Here is a 22096-nt window from a genome sequence, read left to right on the forward strand (position 1 = left end):
AAGGGGACAGGGGAATCGTTTCGTCCAGTGCTGCTGGTGCTCAACTAGGAGGTCTGAGAAATGACCACTGAACCCGGCCACCTGGGGGATAGCCAGGATCCCGGTGAGGGGGGGTTTCAGGGAGGCCCGACTGGAGTGGCTTAAAGGGAAGAGGAGAGTGGGGAGGCCAGGACAGACAACCGCTTCAAGCTGCCAAAGGGAGCAGAGGGGGCAGGCAGAGCCTGGTGGGAACCACACTCAGCTGGGGTGTGTGTTTAAGGTAAGAGAAATGAGAGCACGCTTCTTTCAAATCACGATAATCTAGGTGGTGCCTGTAATCCTAGCGATTTGGGAGGCTGAGGCGGGAGGCTCACAAGTTCAAGGCCAGCCTCATCCACTTAATGAGACCCTATCTCAAAAAATAAACAAATAAAAGGACTGGGGATGTAGCTGAGGAGTGGAGCCCCCCTGGGTTCAATCCCCAGCACTGGAGGAAATAATCTAATACAGAGCAAAAAATAATAATAGAAACGTTTAGGAATTCAGGGGAGAAAAGAGACGCAGGCTGCAGCTACTCGTCAGGAAGTGAAGCCAGTTCACCTGGGGTTCCCCAGCTGCAGCAGGTGGGATCAGGCCACCCATGGCTGCGGCTGGGCAGGTGGCAGGAGGGAGAGATGGAGGGGTGGGCTGGGGGGTTCCCGAGCTCTTTTCTGGTAGGTTCAGCTGGGGAGGAGGCTGAAAGGGGGACAGGGAGTGCTGGCAGTCCTCTGTAGGCCCCAGGGCTGTGGCAACCGCGTGAGGGGAGTCTCCAGGGTTTTAGGTCGTTAAAGAATTTCAAGGCTGCTGTGCCAATCAGTTTCAGAAGATGTAGATTTAACAAATGAGCCCATCATATTAAAACGAGGGAGGGGCTCTTAACTCAGCCCAACACACGCACGGGCCCCTGGTGAACAAAGTGGGTCGACTCTGGACCAGTGAACCCCGAGACGAAGCCCAGGCTGCCCCTGTTCAAGGTGGTGGCGGACACACACTGAAGACATGGTCCTCTTGCAACGACTGCTGGGCTTCCTTGACCACTTGGGATTTGCTGCTGGTGTGGGCATCAGAGGGGGCACGGAGAGTAAAGGAGGTACTGGGTGGCGATGTTCTGGGATGCTCACACCCATGATCTTGGTGCACACACGAGGGAGCTAGTGGGGCGGCAGAAGGAATTGGCTGGGGAAGGGACTGGGTTCCAGTCCGATTCTGTGACTTTCCAACTGTGTGATGTTGACCCAGTTCTGGAAGCACGGCAGCCTCCACTTCCTGTACCGTGGGATAAGCGTGGTAGTGAGAACTCAATGGCCTTGTGTACACAAAGGGCTGAGCCTGGAAGGTGGGGTGTTGAGAGCCACAGCTGAAGGGGCCCCAGCAAACTTCCAGCTGCCGGCTGATGATTGGCTCACAGCGGCCCCAGCAACATCTAGCTGATTGGCTCCTCGGCCCCAGCAACATCTAGCTGATTGGCTCCTCTGCGGTGATGCTCATTGGACTGTTTCCCTGCCCTTTCAGACCACGGAGCTGCTCATTGGGGGACTTTTTGGCTCTGCCCACGTGACCCAGCCAATCGGCCTCAAGAGCAGGAGGATTGTGGGAGGTAAAAAGAAGCTTGGGGGGAGAGACAGGCTTGTGGAAAGCCGGTGGTGGCAGTTGAGGCTCTGAGGATTTTTCCTGAGAGGCTGTTTTGTTTGGCGTGTGGTTCTAAAAATAAAGTTAGTTTCTTTTGACAAGTGGCTTCTGATTGTGCCCAGCCAGACTGCGGCAGTGGGGCACGGCCCACAGCGGATGGTACAGATGATGGTGACAGTGACGATGGGGAAGAGGGTTACTTCATTTACCTTAAACCACTATACGCTTGGCAAGGAGGAAGAGATGGAATGCTCAGGAGGAGGGATGAGTGAGTGAAAGAAAAATCGGGGAGTGGGGAAAGGAGACCCATTTATCTCGGATACTCTCCAAAGGGGCTGCTCTTTGGGAAGGCCGGGCCTCTGGTTCCTTCACAGCAAACTTGACCGCACTGTGCACTTTACAAAGGAGGAGCCATCCTGAGGAAGCCCCCGGACATGGCAGGCTATCCACGGGGAAGTGCGGGGGCTGTGTCCTGGGTCGGACCTGCCCAGAAAGGCAGGCTGGGCACCCTGCGGGCACGGGGGCTCGGACTATTGCTGCTGTTAACCCCCAACTCTGGAGGTAGAAGGGAATTCTGCCGACTCCCTCCAGGGCACCTCTGGGCCAGGTCCATCACTCACTCATGAAACGCAAGCCCCTTGTACGGTTAAGGGACTCAGTGCCCACCGGGGAGGGCACGCCTCTGTCCTGGGCCTCCACACCTCTGCCTGGGGGGTTCGTGCTGTGTTTTGTTTTGTGTTTTATATAGAGGGTGGATTCAGGTCAAGTCTCAAACCATGTGATTCCAACAAAAAACACGGAGCTGGGTTGTGTGGGCCCCTGTGGATCTGCCCAGCCTCCTGCTGCCGCCTGACCCTGGGGCCTGGCTGTCGGCCTCATTTCTGGCCCTGGGTTTCCCCCAGAGTCTGCCTCGCCGCCCACTTTGGTTTCCTTGTTCTCTTTCAGCCCTGCGCGTCGTCTCTCAGCCCCCCTGGGCTCTCCTCGTCACGGGGGCCAGCTGTCTAGACTTTGGCTTTACGGGGCCTGCTCTCAGCTTCCCCAGCCAGGCTGACCACTCTTCAGCTCACGCCGTCCCTGCAATGCCTTCTCAGGAAGAATGAGATCTCGCTCTCCTGCCTCCTGCACGTGAGATCACATGGCTGCTCCAGAAGGCGACTTCTGGCTCCTTAAGGACAGTGACCACGTTTCATCCCTGAGACGTGGCCCAGGGCATGCCCCAGGTGCTCAAGGTGCCTGTGCTACGGGCAGCACAGCATACAGTGGGCGCCAAGCCAGGGCTCCTCTCGCCTCGTTGGGCTCTCTGGGGGCCTCCACCCACATTCACGACCCATGGCTCTCAGTTCTCCTGGGTTTGATAAAATGCATTCCTTCCAAGAGCCACCTGTGCTTTCAAGCTAAATAAGCACATCCAAGGGTCAGAATGGACACTGAGTCATCGTAGAGGACAAAAGAGGAGCAATAACTATGTGGGAGGCTGAGGCCAAGAGGCATCACTAACTAATTTTTCAGAGTCTGGGAGCATGAGGAACGTCTTAGAGGTACTTTGACAGCACAACACACAAGCACACGAGTCACTCTCCCAGAGAGCACAGGGAAAGAGAGCAAAACTGCAAGTCCAGGAGGTGGACTTCTAGCCACAGATTCACTGCTAACCTGCTGCGTGACCTTGGACGAGCGACTTGCCCTCTCTGGACCTCATTCATTCTGAAAGTCAGGAAGTGGACTAGGCATTGAACACTACACTGGGAAGGTGTGCCAACCCGAGGGTTAACTCTCAAGGGCATCCACTGAATGCTAACAACAGCCCTGGTGATAACAGGAGAGGCGCAGCCGGGAGGGTGAACAGGCATCGACATCTGGCTCTCACGGATGCAGTCGCCTGGTTTCAGGCCCAGATAAGGCACAAAGATCACGTTCAATTCCAGCAAAATATGAACATATTGCTTTCCATCCCTAATTCTTTGTTTTGCTATTGAAAAAAACAAATCCCTCAAACAAGAAAACTAGATTTGATCTGGTTTAAACCTCAAGGGGAAAACAGATGGGTGCCACCTGCACACCGGGCCGGGCTCCCTGCACCTCTCCCGAGTTCCTCTGCTCAGAGAAGGGACAGCAGGAGCAGCAGAGAGTCAGGACCACCGCGGGGCCAGCTCAGCTGCTCTCCAAGGCCCTGCTGCCTAGCAACGCGGCACATCTCGGCCTGAGAGACCACGGCTCTGTGAGAAGGGAGGGAGCGGCCTCGCAGCCCGTTTCTCATGAAGCACAGGCGGTGGCACAGCGTGAGGAGCCCACCTTCCAGAGGCACCGTTCTCAGATGTCACTGCTGTCACAGGAAAGCCCTGCCCGTGGACAGGCCCTGCAGCCTGAGCCCGACACTGGGGGAGGACGGAGCAGGGAGGACTTGAGACTCACCGCTTATCCACTTGGCCTCGGGGTCATGGAGTTTGAAATCTTCACTGAAGAGATCTTCCACCGTGACCTTCTTCTTCTGAGACAGACTGTTATCTTCCGCTAGAAAAGAGGAGGCAGAGGGTCAAACCTGCTTTTTATCAATAAAAAAGGACCGTAACACATCCTGATTGCCTTTCGGAAATAGCATCTACAGTGAAACACAGTTTCTATAAATGAAGGTGAATGACGGCCGGCCTGGTTGTTGTTAATTAAATTATCAAAAACTATGGTGAAGGGGCTGGGCTGTAGTTCAGTGGGAGAGCACTCGCCTTTCACGTGGAGGGTGCACTAGGATCGATCCTTAGCACCACATTGAAAAAATAAAATCAAGGCATGGTAGCCATCTACAGCTAAAAAACCAAAACAAACCAAAAGTGAGGTAAGGCATCATGAATCAGAACAGTCCCCTTCTCACTCCTACTTGAATACATACATGACCATATTTGGGGGTAGAGTCAATGACGGTGTCCAGGCTGAGCAAGGGGGAGGCACAGATGTCAGAATGGAGCCCTCGGCCAGGTGCAAGTGCCTGTGCGGCAAACACTCGCTGACCATCAACCACAGGCGGCATGGCGCTCTCTGAGAACGTGGAGGCACATAGATGCTCCTTGGGTATTTACTCTCTGTGAGCTTCCTAGTCCCTGGAGTCTCTGGGTGGGGGTTCCTCCTGTCCAGAAGGATAGCCGTCCCGATACCTGCGTGCCAACTCCCAGACCCTGCCCTGCCCCATCTCGACTCCCATGCTCAGGCGGCCCCTGGGATAAGCTGCGAAGGAACTACTCTAATACCTGCCCAAGAGGGATCCTCAGCTAACGGCACCGGCTGCCGGGGCTTGGAAGACCTGGCGGCCCTTCCCCACCTCCAGAGGGTGAAGTTTCTGGGATTTAGCTCCTCCTCAGAAGAGCCACAAAATCCCGTTTATCTGCTTTGAAAAGATGCAGGATCTGGGAGCCCGAGCTAAGAGACGGACCTGGAGGACAGTCCACCTGACCAGCTCCCTTCCTCCGCCTTCGCGGGCTCTCCCCAGGGGCCTCCCCCCCAGCACAGGAATCCAGATGAGCCGGGCAGGCTGGGAGTCGGCTATCTGCACCGTCACCCCGTCTGGACAGGAGCTGACCCACAGCCTGCTGACAGAGACTCCTTCAGTGTGACCATTTCTGACCGACGCTGTCCTCTAGAGAGCTTTTGTGCCCCCTGCCCTCTTAATAGAAGACACTGAACGTCACTGCACTTTCCTCAAGACCTGGTCCCCGTGCCCTCGGCTTTGCAGTGCTGCCATGGGCCCGTGAGTGCTGTCAGGGTGGGACCCGTCAGGGGCTCGGGTCACTGCGTCCCTGCCTGTGACGTCCGCTCCTGGCTCCTCTGTGATCCTCCGCGACATGGGCTGCCAGGGTGCTGGTCCTCGGCACTACACTTTGCCTGCTTTAATCTCGGGTTTCAAGGCCATGTCGGCCGGGAATCTAGCAGGGAGTTCTGTTGGAATCGTGGAATGAGCTCAGAATACGCGTCTGCTCAGCAAATCCCCCAAGTTTCTGAGACTATTTCATCGCCTCCCATTGCTTTCTTTTGGCCTCTGGATGTTACCGTTTATTGAAGTTACCCGAAAAGCCATGTTTTCCTTTATGCTTTGATTGATTTCTTGACTGTCAAATAGGCTCATTGGATACAAAGTCTTTTGAAAGGTGCAGAATGATGTGATTCAAGGTGGCCTCACTGGGACAGGCGCACCTGTGGGGTGGTCCAGGTGCTGCACACGATGTGGAAGCCAGCCAAGCGCTTTCCCTGTGCCACTGAAGCAGCCCTGGGAAGGCTCGGCTGAACCAGGAGCTCTGCTCAGGGAAGACGGTGAGACCTGAGCACGTTAAGGATCCCGGGATCTAATCTCTTATGCTGTGACCTGGCAACTAAGAGCTGTGGACACTTCCCAGACACCACATGTGGTCACAAGACAAATAACCACTAAAACCTGAATGTCACCTCCTAAACTTCACGCCCCCAGGAAGACTGTAGCTCTCCACGCCGAGGTCTTCACACGCAGAATAAGACACGGTGTGAGGCTCCCTGAAGACCCACCGTGGGAATGAGAGGTGGAGGGGAATTTATCCACTTGCTAAATTTCGTTTTTTCATAGATGTGTTTAAAAGGCTTTCTTGGTTTCTAAAGCCACTTTGAGAATGTACAGAGCATTGCAGGGGCAGTCTGTGGCGAAGGCGCAGTGGTTTGTGCTCTTCAAAGTGCTCCATTTAGGGGGCTGGGGCTCAGAGGTAGAGCGCTCGCCTCACATGTGAGAGGCACTGGGCTCCATCCTCACAGCACATAAAAGTAAAATAAAGATATTGTGTCCACCTAAAGCTAAAAAAAAAAAAAGGCATATTTTTTTAAAGAGTGCTCCATTTAGGACAGAAACGTGTCAGCAATTAGCTCCGCCTCTTGAAGGCGCTCCCTGTGGGCCTCCCTGGGTGGCTCATGCCCACGTTCCACTACCAGCTAACACCCTGGCTTCAGTCCACACAGCCCCCAAGGCCCTCGAGGGACGGCAGGCACAAGTGATGCACGTTCCACAGACCACGTGACCCTGAAGACCCCCAGTGGAGACCCCACGCCTGCTGCACCGGCTCAGGAGCCCTGGCAACCAAAGCCCAGGGAAGCCCAGGACACAGCAGTGATGGAGCTCGGGGCAGGGAGAGCCACTGGGCTGACGGTTTAGGGGACCAGGGACGGAGGAAGTGGGAGGCCTCCTGGAGGAAAGAACCGAATGGCGAGATAAAGGGGATAAGAGGACATTGGGGAGGATGGCGGGCGAGGGGGCGGGGGCTGCAGTGTGCTCACCGAGTCCTGGGCCTGCTGCGCCCAGGGCCCTGGGCAGGAGAGCTGGGAGGAAGGGCAGCCTCTCACACCTGAGGCGTCCTGAGGTTCCGTCTGAAAAGGTGGCTGCTGCACTTTGCCTTCCAGTCCTGGTTATAGGTTAATTATGGCCATTCTGGGCCCAAGAATGGCCACCTGCCCGTCAGCAACGTTCCCGACAATGACCTCATCCCTCGCCGCTGCTCCGTCCTCCTGGCCCTGCTTCCAGAGTCCCAGCTGCCTGCAGGAGCCGACCTTGACATCTCTCCCGTGTTCTCTGCAGGCCCCTCCGGGTCAGTCTCCCAGGTGCCCGCATCTCCTCCTGCCTGCCTGGACCCTTCTCACCCAGTGGCTGGGTTTTTAAAGACTTATATTTCTAGATTTCCTAATTAGCTCTTCTCAAGATCCTCTACTCTAATTATTTTATAGTTTCAATCTCCTTAATCACATCGATAATTCTTTTAAAAACCTGAGATGCCATTTTCTGTTTTCCCTATTGATTTGAGTTCTCTGAAGCTCAGTTTTCATGAGCTGTTCTCCTGCATCAGGACATGCGTTCTGTGGGGACTTGGTCCTTAGCATGTCACAGTGTCCTGGTCATGAGAGACTCTCAGCTATGTGCTTGAGATGGCATTGGGCAGTCTGGCAACGCTGTCTGGATAGTGGCTCTCAACCAGGTCTCACGTGGCCATTTGGGCCAGAGCCCTGTGCCCAGGTTTTAGGGGAGGGTCCCTTGATCAGCCTCTGGCCTCTCCTGGACACCAGCACGCCAGCGTTCCTGTTGAGCCCGACTTTGGCCTATGTGCCCAGAGGGCCCAGGGATTCAGCCTGGCTTCCTGGGCAGGTCTCTCCTTGCTCTTCCCACACCAGGCAGGTGAAGACCCTGCTCTTGGTGTGAAATGCAACGATGTGTTTCTTGTTTATTTTCAGAACACTTCTACATATTTGAAGCCAAAACCCAGAAGACGCGCATGTTCAAGCCTCCACTTGAACAGGAAGTCAGCAGCTAGCTGGAGACAGAGGAAGTGGTGAGGTTTTATAGCTCGGCTTTGCCCTGATAGAATTTGGGGATCACAGAAAAGCCAGGTTTCTTTCAGCCTTGTGTTGCAGACAATCCCTCAGCTCTTCTGACTGCTGTGTGGCCATGCTGGCCCCCGCAGGGATGGAGTCTCTTTAGGCTCAGTGCATCTGGCAAGCTGCTCAGCCTCCCCTTCATTCCTAAGATATCTGTCCAAGAGCTACGCTGCTCAACATAAAAAAAAAACCGTCAGAGAACGCTTTGGAACTTCTTCTCTGGACACTTTTAAACTAGGAATAGATCCCTTCACCCTAAGATGGGTCCAATCTGGAGGCTGACCTCCACCAGGGCAGGGGAGCGCCTGGCAAGTCTGCCAAGGGAACGGGTCCCCCCAGGTCAGAGACGGCTTGCAAGCTTCTGCTTCTGTGAGCAAGCGGAGCAGCTGTCACCCTACGCTCTACTCTGCAGAGTGCGAGGTATTTATTACCTCTCGAGAGGCCCACCAGGATGGGGAGGCAGGAAAGGCTCTCAGGGAAGGTAAGCTGGGCACTGGGAGGCCGCATGGCTCTCCCACAGGTGTGGGCAGCTAGGTGGCAGCCGCCAAGAGCTGGGACTGCAGAACCCGACGGAGACAGACGGTTAACGGCGAGTTAGAGAGATCAGACTTCAAGGGGAGACAGAACCCTGTGTCTGGGCTCAGAGCCGAGCATTTTTTTCTATTTTGAATGTTTGTCATTCCTAGGAATATTGATCATATTTGTTTGCTCTCTTACAAACACGTCAGAAGAATAGGTGGGGATCAAAGAGTCTGTCCAGTTTTCAGTGTTTAAATTCCCGAGTCCAACGAGGTTGCTTTGCAGAAAACCCAGCCACTGTGGCCTGTTCGTTAATGATGAGCCTGATGTGGGTGCGGCTGGGTGAGGAGGAACGGGCTGCCTGAGACCTGAGAGCCTCCGTCCACTCTGCCCATCTCCAGCGTGCAGACGGGCTGCGCATCCCGGGCCAGGCACAGCTAGGCGCTGGACCAGCCCTTCCAATTAGACCTTTATTTTTTAGGTAAAAGAAGTGCGGTCGATACCTGTCGTAGATACTCCTCCCGTTTCCTTGGTAGATTCTTATCCTAATGAAAGACGAGATTTATAACATGCTGCATTATCAACAGGTAGGGAACAATGAAATGCAAAACCAGGCAACCTCTCGCAAATCACCCTGAGAGCCCTGGGATTTCTGACCCAATGCTGAATTCCACTGTCCAGCTGTGGCAGACTGCTCACCCGCTGACTCCCGTTCAGACCTGAGGCGGTGGCATCTCGTATGTAGACAGAAGTCCCAGAAATAGAGCTGAGCAGGAACAGCGGTGTATCTAGGGAGCGCTCCTCGCTGTGCAGTCTGACTCCAGACACATCAGAATACATTCCTCTGGAGAAACGGCTCTTGAACAGCCCAACCTCGAAGGCAGGAGACTAAATTGCACAGTCTGCATGAGACCTTCATGAAACCACCGCAATGGTTTGAATCTAGAATCCTACAAAGGCTCATGTATTGATGGCTGGTCCCATGCAGCCATGACCAGAGGTGGGGCCTTGGGAGGTGACTGGATCATGGGGTTCTGACCTCATCAGTGGGTGAAGCCACTGGTAGGTTCATAATTAGATGCACGACTGCAAGACGGTGGAAACTGTGGTGGGAGGGGCTAGTTTAGGAAGCAAGTGCTTGGGGTCATGGCCTCACAGGTGCTATCTTGTCCCTTTCCTCTCTCTTTTTTCTCTCTGCCTCTGGCTACCATGAAGCTTTGTTCCTCCATGATGCCTGTCCCAGGCCCAGAAACAACAGTCAGGTGACCATGGACTGATAGCTCTCACGCTCTCAGCCATAAGAAACCTTTCTTCTCTTAAATTGGCTTTTCTCAAGTGTTTTGTCACAGCTATGGAAAGCTAACTAGCAACCACCTTATATGAGCAAGAGTAGAAGAGCTATAGGAAAATCCACCATTGACACCTCTGTGGAATATATTTATTTTTGACTTGAAGAGTTGGCCAGGCCTCTTTTTTTTTTTTTTTTAAGTCTACTTACTGGGAATGATTTTTTCCCCCCTCTTCTTTTTAAGATAGGAATCATGACTTCATCTTCTAAGGGGTTTGGCACATTGTAGGTGTGGTTGATTTCATATGAATGGAGAAAGCATGTGTTTTTACAATCTATACCTTTGCTTTTAGTCTTGCTTTTTTAAATAGTAAAGTCTTTGTGTTACTGAAGTTTACTACTTATGGTATACCCAAAGCATATGTGCATGAAAAGTCCCAGATGTTGCTTCATATTGAAAGCGTTTTCTTATAAGTCCACAGATCTTTAAAACCATGTAGAGAACAAGTAGCACGATATTAAAATTAGACACATTCACTTTTACTAAAATGCCGGAAATTGAGTTATCAGTTTTAATCCACATACCCTGTACGTTGAGAACTCTAGGTTGTTTTTTTTTTTTTTTTAATATTCTAACATCTAATCTTTTTTAAATCTTCAGCTACAGGGAAGGTAGCCATTCCTCTACATGTCTTTAACTCCATTCCTTTAGCGATAGGAAACAAACCTCTTCCTTTAACAAGTTACAGCCACTGGCCACTTCTGACTTCGCACAACATGCACACAGGTTCACGGGTTTACTACCTAGTTTTTTCTCTTTTTTGAGGTAATTTTTAAAGATAAAGCTCATGTGCCCTAAAATTCACACTCTTGATGTGCCCAACTCCATTATTTTGGAACCGTCAGAGTCATGCAGACATGACCATGACCTCGGTTCATCACACTTTCCCTGCCCCGGGGGGAGCCGTGAGCTGTCTCTTCCCACCGCTGCGCCTCTCCTCCGTCTCCCTCTCTGGCTGTTGTGGACACCCCTGTAGCTGAAGGCCGGCCAGTACCACGGTCATGTGGCCGCAGCAGGCCGCATGTGGAGCACCTCGGCACTTCAGGACCATCTGGGTGCCGCCGCGGCCTCCGTGCTGGCCGCCCGCAGGCTCCTTGTCCGTGTTCTTTGGAGGAACACCTCAGGCTGCCCAGCTTGCAAACATATGGCAATTAAGGTCTTCCCTGTGCAGAGGGCAGAAGTGGAGGCTGTGACGGAGCAGCCTGTGGCTAAGGGCCCTGGAAGACTGTGGGCCAGCGCTCAGCCACACAAAGGCTCTGGAAGCCACAGCGTGTGACTCTCGTGTCCCCCCCTCCACCCCGGGCATTTCTGTAGGCCCCGCGGAGGAGCCTTTGTCAAAGAAAGGAACCCGTGACACACGCAGGAGACCCACAGCTGCCTGAGGATTTGTTATGCTGGACTGAGGGGAGAGAGATGGTGAAACAGAATCTGCTGGACTTCGAGCCCTGGGCCGAGGCAGGCTGACCAGATGCCTGCCACACCCAGGCTCCCTCCCTGAAGAAGAGGACGAGCCCCAGGGCGGCCCGCGAGTCCCCGGACATGACCGCAGCTGGGCAGCCTCAGAGCGTCCCCAGTGCCTTTGGAGACTCTGGGAACCGGGGACACTCATCCTCCTTCCGTTTCCCCTTCTGAGCAGGAACATCTGCGGTGGTCACCTAGCCCATCCCATGGCCGTGTCTTACTGTTTCACTTCACAGATCCCCAGGGATGAATCCTGCCCAGGAGGGGGCTTTCCCAAAGCCTCACCCACACTCTCAGAGGACCTGATGAGCTCTGGGACCTCTGAGCCAATGACCTTCTGGAGTTGGAGTCGGTGTGTAGTAGGTGGGATTCCTGGGGGCCTGGGCTGCAGTGAATGACTGTCCTCTACACAGAGATATTTAAGTACACCATTGTGAGTGTCAACCACGGTTTCCACTTAAGAAACGGACTTTTTATTGTTCGCCAGGGGATCTTATTAGAGTGGGAAAAGAGGTGGCAAACTGCCCCTCAGCTGAGGAGGTGGCAGTGGGGTGGGCAGGGGTCTCCCAGGCCTGGGGCTTCCCAGAGTGGCCACAGGACGTGAGGTCACTGCATAAACACATGCTCACATAGTGTCAGGAAATACATATGTGGAGGACTTCAACTCACTTCACAGGTTTTATAACTTGGGGTCAAAGAAAGAAAAGGGGCGCAGATGGGGATTCATGTCTGGCTTTTCCAGTTGGTGGTCTGTGGACACGGACATGCAGACTTGATAGGAAGAAACACCTGAGTAGATAAGTACTTGTTCAAAGGGGAAAACGGAAGCGATGAGACCCAGGGACTGGTCATAGAACAGGCAGAGAAAAGGGTCATCACTGTTTTGATGTTTGTCGGTCAGTCCAATGTCGTTTTCTACTGTTTATTTTTTACTATTTACATTTATGATTTGTGCAATAAAGATGAATCAGTCCATGTTTGAGTCGTGAGCAGATGCTCAGACCCAGGTTCAGATCCCGAGTCAGCACACGTTTTCATGACGTGTCAAGGCTGAGGTCCTCCAAGGTCACCTTCCCTGTGATTGTACTATTTGCAGCATGAGCAGAGGGCGCAGTGCCCTTGGGTAGAGAAGGGGCAGGTGGCCAATTCTGCAGTGCCCAGATAGATTCAAAGGACCCCGAACGCCTGCACCAGGCAGCGAATCCCAGACACACGCAGTCTAAGAGGGTGGCTTATTTCATCTGTCCTACAGATGGGTACATTCCATTCGGACTTTGTTGGCTCTGTGGGCTGACCTCTCCTTGATTTGCTAGTGCCTGTTGATTTAGTACAGAGGGTGAGGGGAGCTCGTGTCTGCCGAATGCATAAAAGGAAAGAGTAATAAAAATAAAGCGTGCTGAGTGAGCTGTGTTCCTCCAGATTTTAAAGCTCATCAACGGTCAACTCAACTTCCATTCCCTCCTTCGTGGCAAGATGATACAGAACCAAGTCTTGTCCGGTAGCACCAGGAGGGAGGAGCGCGGCATGGTTTCCGCGTGGACCGTCGGGAGGAGGGGAGAGGATAAGGCAGCAGGGCAGGGACCGGAGCCTGTACGCCTCCTTCTGGTTCCATCTCTAGCCCACAACCTGGACAGCCTGCAAGGCAGGGAGCTGACGGGTGGGCAAAGCCATCTGTTGGCCCTGTGTCCATCAGTGTCCTGTCCTGGCTGCAACAAAGCTCCACAGGAGCCCCGGGGGCACGAGTCCAAATCAGTCCCATTGGGTCCAAATCAGCCAGCCGGGCTGCCCACCAAGGTGCTCGGGAAGCCTGTGCCTCCCAGCTCCTGGTGGCTGTCGGTGTTCCTCGGCTGGTCCACTGGGCACAGGGTCATCTCCTCTCAGTCTATGTGGAGTCCCCTTCTGTCATGGCCCTTGGTGCCCAGTGGATAATGCAGAATGATCCCCATCTGAGATGGACAACGTGACCACACCAGACCCTCCACCCTTTACCATGGTACCCAGCACTCAGCTTCCAGGGATTTGAACGTGACATCTTTTTGGCGTGTGGTGGGTTAACCCCCATCCCTGGTGGCCTCTCTCCCACTTCCCACTAACAGCTTTGGGAGTCGTCCCCTGCAGAAGCAACAGTCACTGAATTTAAAGAAAACAGGCAGGAAGTGTATGCACAAGAGAAACGCAAGAGACGGAGCACCTGGGGGTCTGTGTGCCCCCTGTAACCTAGGCTTTGGGGATTGCAGGACCTTGCTTGTGAACACAGAGTTCATTCTGAAGGCAACTGGATTTGGGGAACTCGACACAGGCCTGTGGGAAGGTGCAGGCCCTCGGCTTCTGCAGAAGCAACAGCCATGCTCAAGGTCGAGTGTGCCTGCTCCAGGAGAAGGCCGGCCACTTCAGCCTGGACTCCCCGGAGGCCTCAGCCGCTGGCTTCATTTTGGTCCACTTCTCCCCTGTTCTCTGATTTTCTGATGTGATGGGTATCTGTGTCCCCGACCCTGAGCTGGCAACTCAACTCACACTCCTCAACCGCTGCCTTTGGACCTGGCTGGCCTGAATGAAGGTCCCTAAAGAGCAATCAGTGCCTCAGCCAGGCCCTTGGAGCACGTGGCCCTGAACATTCTCAAAACTCATCTGGAACTTGCCAAGAGACTCTCCTCCAAACCCAGCAATGGACGCCCCGGAGGCCAGGGTGCCAAGGTGACATCTGCCCTTTTCCATGGAGAGCACCTGTGCCCTGGAGCGGGCTGCAGGTGCAGCCGGGCCTAGAAAGTGCCCCTCGTGGGTAAACACGCAGGCACTTGCCTGGGCTCACGGTCTTCCCGCGAGCATGAATAATAAGCACCGATTGCCCTCCTTTAGAAAAATGGCCCTTTAGCGTAGGAGTCAATGAATGAGCAAGGCACACCTAACACTCCTCTGGAATTAATGATGGAAAGTCAGAAGAGAGATGTGAAGACGCTCTCGGGGCCCACGTCTCCGTACTCGGAAGCCTGCAGCTCCCTGGAAGGTCAGCTGCGGTGGGGACTCATCTTCCCTCCACGAGATGCTGTCAGATGCCCCCTTCTCAGATTTGTTTCAACGTCACATGATGCAAACTCGCTGTCCAAGTTCCCGGAATGCAGATTGCATCCTGAGGAATCCATAAGTCAGGGGTCTTCCTTGTGGCAGACACCGGCTGCCTCCTCAAGAGCCGTCTGCCCTCTTCCCAGCTCCCTCCAGCCACGTCTCCAGGCAACAGTGCCACAGCAAACAAGCTGCCTCCCGGCTTCTCCTGGGAACTGATTCCTCCACGGTGGAGAGAGAAGTTCCCCCCACTCCTGCCCACGTGAGCATGTGCTTGTGAGGCTGCTGCAGCCTCTCAGGGCCAAGGGGCAGCAGCGAAGGGTGGAGACAACCTACCCTGGGTGTCCTGAGCCGCAGCATCACCCTGGGACCTATTCTGTGCGACACTGCAGACACCTATGACCTGACAATTTGTGCAGCTGTCTTGGTACTTGCAGACACATGTGTCTTCACTGAGGTCATCTGGGTTTGGGGTGAGTGCTCAAGCACATGCCAAGATGGCCCATGGCCGGGCTGACCAGTCTGGGAACTTTGTGAAACTCAGCCAATGTTTGTCTGCTCTCGGGTGCCCTTTCTCTCTCCCCTAGGGATAAAATAATGTTTTCATTAGATTCCAGAAATGGTTTTCATGCGGAACTTGGCATAGACAGTGGAACAATTAGAGACCAGCCTGAAATCCAGAGCCTGCTATCCCAGGCTCTCCCAATCTGCCGGTGCCCCCCCCCCGCCCCTGAACTCCTGACCCTCCCCATGGCTTCCTCACCCTCCAGCCCAGGCGTGTTCCATCAGTGACCACTTACGATGGCCCAGGGTGGCCCTTCCTCTTGGAGTTCCTTCTACCTCCAGTGGACCTTTCAGCATCTTTAATTGCTCATTTTCCACGAAGCCCACCAGGAATGCCCCTGTTCTCACCAGTCTCTCTTGTACCCGGGACTATCACAACTGTCATCTGCTGCTATGGTCTGGATAAGAAGCATCCCCCAGGACTCCCGTGTTGAAGGGAGTCCCCATGCAGCATGTTCAGAGGTGGGGCTTTGGGAAGTGCCTGGATCATGAGGGCTCTGACCTCGGCAGTGGATTAATCCACTGGTAGCTAAAGGGAGGACTGGGAGGTGGAGCCGTAGGAGTCCTAGGTCACTGGGGCGTGCCCTGGAGGGGCAGTTATTGTCCCCAGGTCCTGCTCTCTCGGCTTCCTGGCTTCAGGAGCTGAGCAGTTTTCCTCCACACCCACTTCCACCCCGGTGCTCCGCCCCACCTCAGACTCAGAGCAAGGGAGCCGTCAGCCAGGGCCTGAACCTCTGAAGCTACAAGCCAAAGTAGATCTTTCCTCCTCAGGTGCTTGTCACAGAGGGGAAGAGCTGACTGACACCTGCAGTACCCACTCACAGCCCTCAGTCTCAATTAGCACTAACGAGGAACCCTGGGCAGAAACAGCATTAGCCGCAGCAGCCGCCGCCGCAGAGTAGACCTCTGTTCCATGAGGAGAGCAGACCAAACCCACCTATCACTCTGCCCGCAGATGGGTGTGACAGCACCAAGGAATCCAGGAACAGCTGTCCGTGTGCAAATGCCCAGCACCAGAGGCCCACGCAAGTCACCTGGGCTTCCCCTGATAAGACGCCTGGGCCAGGTGTTGGGGACGGATGAAATGCGACAGGACTGGATGGTGGGGGTGGGGGGTGTTCAGGGAGAAGAGGGAGAAGGGCCTAGAAGGTGAGAGGCAAGCCCCTGGTTCTCCAGGACTCCAGCAGTAATGGGGAGCCCGCGACTTGTTAGAGCGCACACAAAGGCTCGTCCATCACTGAACTGTTGGCGGTTTTCATGGGCAGCGTGTGGGGCTTTAGGATGAGATAACCAGATTCCAGGCAGAAGCTGGGCACCTGTGCCACCTCACAGTCAATGACTGTCACACACACAGCGAGCCAAAGGACCAGGCACAAAGCGAGCACCTTCTATGATTAAGTTTATGATGCAAAGGTAAAAAGTCTAAAACTTGAGAAACGATTCCAAGACGTCAGACATGAGGTTCCCCGGGAAGGGATCCCTCATGAGGGAGGCACGAGGGGCCGTCTGGGCTGCTGGCTGCATTCTGGCTGCATTCCACCCCTCTCCCTGTGCACGGAGAGATAGAACACTCACAAATACCCTCATATATGACATGCAAATGGTTTATTTGTATGTCATATATAATGTATATCCTTGTATGTATGTTACTAATAAAATGTTTTAAAATATTGTTTTCCAGAATTTTAAAAAGATAAGCTGAGGTTGAGCAGTGTGGTCAGACATTACACCCACATCAAACAGCAATGCCATTTTATTTCCACAAAAACAATCTGTACGTTCTCACCCAAAGACTACCTACCATATTTCCTATTCGGATCAGCTGTACTTGGCCTGACCCTAAACTCTGCCTTCAGTATGACTTCCCAGGGTCCACAGTTCTCCCTGTGCATACCTCCTGGCTGTGGTCTAGTGTGCCCACCACACTGCTACCATCTTGATTCAGAAATCCCCAAACACTAAATGCCAGGGAGGTTATAAAGCAACGACGCCCTGCAGATTTTTAGACTCCATGACAGAGACTGTGCCAGTGCAGAATAGCATGGTCCTCTTCATCTGAATGCAAGAATCGTAGCTGCCCCCAAAGCCACCTGTGTCTATGACCCATCACAGCCTCATGGTTAATATCAGAAAATATAAAAGGAAATTCAGAGTCTATTACTCCAAAGAGAAATTTAGAAAAGAGCATAGACCAGCAAGGGAGAAATGAATAACAAAATTGAAAAGGACACATTCTCATCTGGTGACTCCCTTTGGAGGTAAAATTGCCTTAAACACTTTTAATTTGATTTCTGAAACATCAGTTGTGCCTAACGGGTGATAATTAGGCTGCACACAGAATGAGCAGCCTTGATGCTCAGGATGGCCACGAGACCCTTCCAGACCCGAGGGACCCACGGGGTCTTGCACGCTCACCAGGCCCTTCTCCCTGAGCTAAGAGGAGGCCCATGTGGGCTGGGACACAGCCCCACAGAGAGGCTGAGTCCAGTGAGTTCAGAAGGGACAAGGAAAAGCAGAGAGTGAGACCTGAGTTTCCAGAATTCACGACTGGGAACTGGAGTGTTTGGAAAAAAACAATTGTTTGAAGTGCGTATGACAATTTCTAAGTCGGCCAAAATGGAGGCAGTGTTGGGTGGGAAGCCAGGTGCCCTGGGCGTCACCAAGGCAGTGTGCAGAGTTCCCAAAGTGCCACTGCTCTTCCTGGGACTCGCCCCATGTGGAGACTGAACACAGCGCTTCCTCAGGTGGACGCTGCCCTGCCCTTCATCATGTCCTGGTCAGCGGGTCAATGTTCCAGTTATCTGCCCAATTCATTAGGGGTGTCATCCTTAAAGGAAAAGGGACAGTCAAGCATGTCCCTGAATGCCCCCTGCTGTCCCCCCACACCTTTCTTGCCAAGGTAAGAAAGCAGTGAGAGAAGTCCCATCCAGAATGCCCATCGCACATCATCCTGGTGGACACTGGCTTTCAGTCACCAGTGCCTGGAGTCAGAGCAGGGCAGTGTTGTTGTAGGAAGATGCCGGGTGGCGCCGCTGCCTTATCCACCCCCTCCCTGTGGTAGCTGGTAGGGATCAGAGCCCCAGGGAGAAGAGTGCTCGCCTAGGTGGCTGCCCCCGGGCAGTGTCACCAGGGACAGGAGGCGCTACCTTCTGGTCAGGCACTGGAGCACGGCAGGACTGCATGTGGCAGAAGCACACTTGTCCTGCCAATGCCCCTGGGCTTTCCGGCAAAGCATCTGTCCAGGCCGTCACCACTGGACCTTCCCTACAAACATTTTTCAATAAACGCTGCATCTTCTGTCCCCTCTCTGGGCGTCCTCTTGGTCTCTCAGCCACCCGCCTCACTGCCCCGGGGCTGTGAGCGTCCTTACAGGTTTCCTGTCCAGCCTTCCGTGTTTTCCTCCTGCCCACAACGCTGTGGTCTCCTAATCTAAGCTTCAGGAGAACACTCAGCATTTCCACATTTCTCCCAGGACTTGGCGTGCGTCCTCAGCCCCCACAGGGGGCCACTGACCTTGGACTGACAGGTAGTACTGGTGGCTACCCGAGGATGCTCTGAATAGTGGGGAGTTTGAGAACCCTCTGGGGCTGGTGGCAGGTCAAAGGATCTGAGACCTTCTCTGCCAGCCACAATTTTGAACGCCAGAAGCCACCAGCACTGCAGGAGATGGACAGGCAAAGTCTGGGACGGGAGGAGGCCAAGGGACACCACCAGCCGGTGCTCCCCCTGAGCCCGGGCATGCGCTCCTGGACAGCAGTCTGCGGTAGTGAGGACCACCGTGGACGCCGCGGAACCAAAGGGGTAAACAGGGCTCCGCAGTGGGTGTAACAGAAGAATAAAGAAAATCCCCCCTTCAAAGCCTGCTGGGATACGGAGATCCACCTGAGCCCCAGCCTGGTGCTGGCCTCTAGCTCCTCACTGTCCCTGACCACTGGTGTCAGCCTGCAAAGAGAGAGCGGCCCACAATGATTTTATTCTCTATTTATGACAGTGGAGATGCTACCGGGGCTGCACTGCTGCACAGAGGGGGTGGGAGCTGCCCACTCCCTGCACAGCAGAGAAACACCAGGGCTCAGGGAGGGTCCTGGAGCGGCTTCTTGGGCCTGCGTTACTCTAGTCACCTCCCTGTCACCGCACACCATCTCTGTGCAGGAGCTCCCCCAGCCACTGCGTCCCACTTCTGAGTGACACTGGTGTGAGCTCGGGGCAGCCGGTGACACGGACATGTGTGGGTGCTCTGGGAGGGCGGTAGAAACTGCACGTGACATACACCCCTGTGTGCTACGTCCCAAAGGGAGTGACGTCTCCTGAACCACTCCAGTTAACATAGAACACAACTCTGTGCAGAGCAGTGGGAGAAATGTGTCCCCAGGTCCAGGGGAGCTGAATTTCCTTCCCAGTAACTTAAATATGCAGTTGTCAAAGTCCCCTGCTGGGTTGTATCAGCAGCAGCACAACCACAAACCCCAACAGGTACAGGTGAGAGGAATCCTCCCCCGATTCCTCCCGTTGAGATCCCAACCACTGAGCCTATTTTCTCCTGCTCATGGTGTGGTGTCCCAAGCCCCCACGTCCCAGAGGTCTCTGGCGTATTCGTGGGCTCACTCGCAAAGGACAACATGATGCTCAGTTTTGCAGAACTGCTGCTGGAACCTCTCGGTGTTAGGCAGGTTTTTATGGCACTTCTTTCATATATAAATGCCCAGATTGCTCCTCTTTCTTTTTTTTTTAACAACTTTCCCATCATTTTTAAACTAAAAGCTTAATTGAGATAAAATTTACATATCATATATTTTGCCCTTTTACCATGTGCAACTGTTTTTTTTTTTAAATACCAGCAAATGTGCGTCCATGACCACTATTGAATTCCACCATATTTCATCACCTAGAAAGGACATTTCATGTTCCACGGCACTTTTCCCAGGCCCTGGAAGCTGCCCATCTTCCTTGTTTCTGTGTGCATTTGGCGGTGCTCAAATCATCCACCGTGTGGCCTTTGGGACCCGGAGTCTTTCACTGAGCCTAATGTTGTCAAGGTTTTCCAAGCCCAGCGTGCCGCCCTCTGTTCTTCTCCAGGCTGAGGAAGGGTCTGGTGTACAATGGACCACGCCTACTTGTTCATCTGCCAGGTGGTGGACATTTGGGTTGATTCCACCTTATGACAACCATGAATCATGCTGTTACGAGGCTCACACACAAGCTTCTGTATAAATACGTTTCTGATTTTCTTGGTATTTATCTAGAAGTAGAAACACTGCATGATACGGTAGTTTAATTCCAAACTAATTTCCACAATCTCTATTCCCACCAGTAATGTAAAAAGGTCCCAGTTTCTCCGTATCCTCGTCAACACTTATTATTTTCCTTTTTGTTCTTTGCTTTTTGTCTTTATATCCACGTTGGCGAGGTGATATTCCACTGTGGCTTGATCGTCATTTCCCCAATGTTCAATGGTGCTGAGAATCTTTTCAAGTACTCCTTGGCCACTTGTCTTTCTTTGGAGAGACTTATATTTTATGACTTATCAACATTTTGCCTGAATTTAAGTTGAATTATATATTTGCATTTCTGTTTTAAGTTATGATTTCTTTATATGTTCTAGATACAACTTTTGCTGGTTGTGAATATTTTGTCACATTCTGTGAGGGTCTTTCCACTTGCTTGATGATGTCCTTTGACACACTAAAATTAAATTAGACAAAATCTAATTTATCTATTTGTTCTTTGGTTGCTTGCACTTTGCCTAGTATAAGGTCACAAATACTTATTACTATGTTTTACCTTTAGAAATTCATAGATTTAGCTTTTATATTTAGGTATCAGATCCGCATGGTATGAGGTTAGTGTTCAACTTTACTCTTTGGTGTGTGAAAATTCGGTTGTGTCAGCACAATTTGTGGAAGACTATTCTGTCTCCTTGCATGGCCTTGGAACCTTTGCCAAAAATCAGCTGACTGTGGATGTGTGGAACTACTTAAGAATTCTCAATTCTAGTCCATGGGTCTATATATCTGTTCAGATGCTAGCATGACATATTTATTAATCACTGTAATTTTATAGGAAGTTTTAAAATCAGGAGATCAAGTCTTCTAATTATTCTTTTAAAACTTTTTTTGGTTATTCTGATTCCCACGCATTTTGTAAGACTTTTACAATTAATTAGCAATTTCTTTAATAAAGGCAGTTGGGATTGAAATGAGCCTGCAGATCAATTTAGAGAATATGGCCATGTTAACAAGGTCACATCTTTCAACCCATTTACAAGGGATGACCTCCATTTACTCAAGTCTCTTGTTCAATGGCCTATTTTTATCAGTACATGGTAGTTATACATAATATCGGGGTTCATCTTCGCACAACCATAGAAGCATGGAATATAATTTGCTCCAATTCAGTACTTACTCTTTCCTTCCCCTCTTCCCATTACTGTACTGCTTTTTCTTCTATTTATTTAATTTTTTAAAATCACTGAGGGTATCCACATGTGGACAGAGGATAGCTTGCTCAGCTTCACTCCTGCCTCCCCGACCCTCAGCCTCCCCTTGACCTCCTCGGGCTCTCAGTTTTTCCCAGTTTGGGTGTTTTCACTACACAAGCCTCATTCCTAACAAATGAACCTACCATTCCTCTTCTTGTTCTTTTTGAAACTATTACAAGTGGAATGTGTCTGAGATCTCCTTGTGGATTGCCATTGTGAGTGCACAGAGCTACAGTGATCTGGTGCACTGGTCTTCTACGTCCATCCTGCTTGGACTCGTTCATCATTCACAAGGAGCATCACGGTTGGTGGATTCCTCAGTTTTCCTAGGTACAGTCCAGGTCTTCTATGGACGGAGTTCCGCACCTCTCTTTCCTGTCTGGGTGCCTGTCTTCTGCCCTCTCCCCTGACCGCCCTGGCTGGAAGCTGCAGTGGAATGGGAAATGGGTCAGGCAGGGAACACTGCTGTCTGGCCTAGGGGCACTGATTTCAGATTTATGACCCTTAAGGACCCCGTGGGTCCACGGATGTGGTTTTCAGGGTGAGACTGCTTCTTTCCTCACCGTTGAGCGTCTCATCATGAAAGGGCTTCGCCACATGTTCCTCCCATGTCTGTGGAGATGACCGTGTCTGTTCTGTCCTCTATTCT

At 52.5% G+C, this 22096-nt stretch overlaps 1 protein-coding gene across 2 annotated transcripts in view; it reads right to left on the minus strand.

Moving 5' to 3' along the window:
• The window catches only part of Dpp6 (dipeptidyl peptidase like 6), a 624061-nt gene that overhangs the window by 292201 nt on the left and 309764 nt on the right, over window positions 1–22096 (minus strand). For both annotated transcript variants that reach the window (XM_027943387.2, XM_071610694.1), the window contains exon 3: window positions 4060–4158. In XM_027943387.2, coding sequence (XP_027799188.1) covers window positions 4060–4158 — 99 coding nt within the window. The remainder of the gene's footprint in view (window positions 1–4059; window positions 4159–22096) is intronic.

Source organism: Marmota flaviventris, chromosome 1, assembly GCF_047511675.1.
Source record: "Marmota flaviventris isolate mMarFla1 chromosome 1, mMarFla1.hap1, whole genome shotgun sequence".
Taxonomy (NCBI): Eukaryota; Metazoa; Chordata; class Mammalia; order Rodentia; family Sciuridae; genus Marmota; species Marmota flaviventris.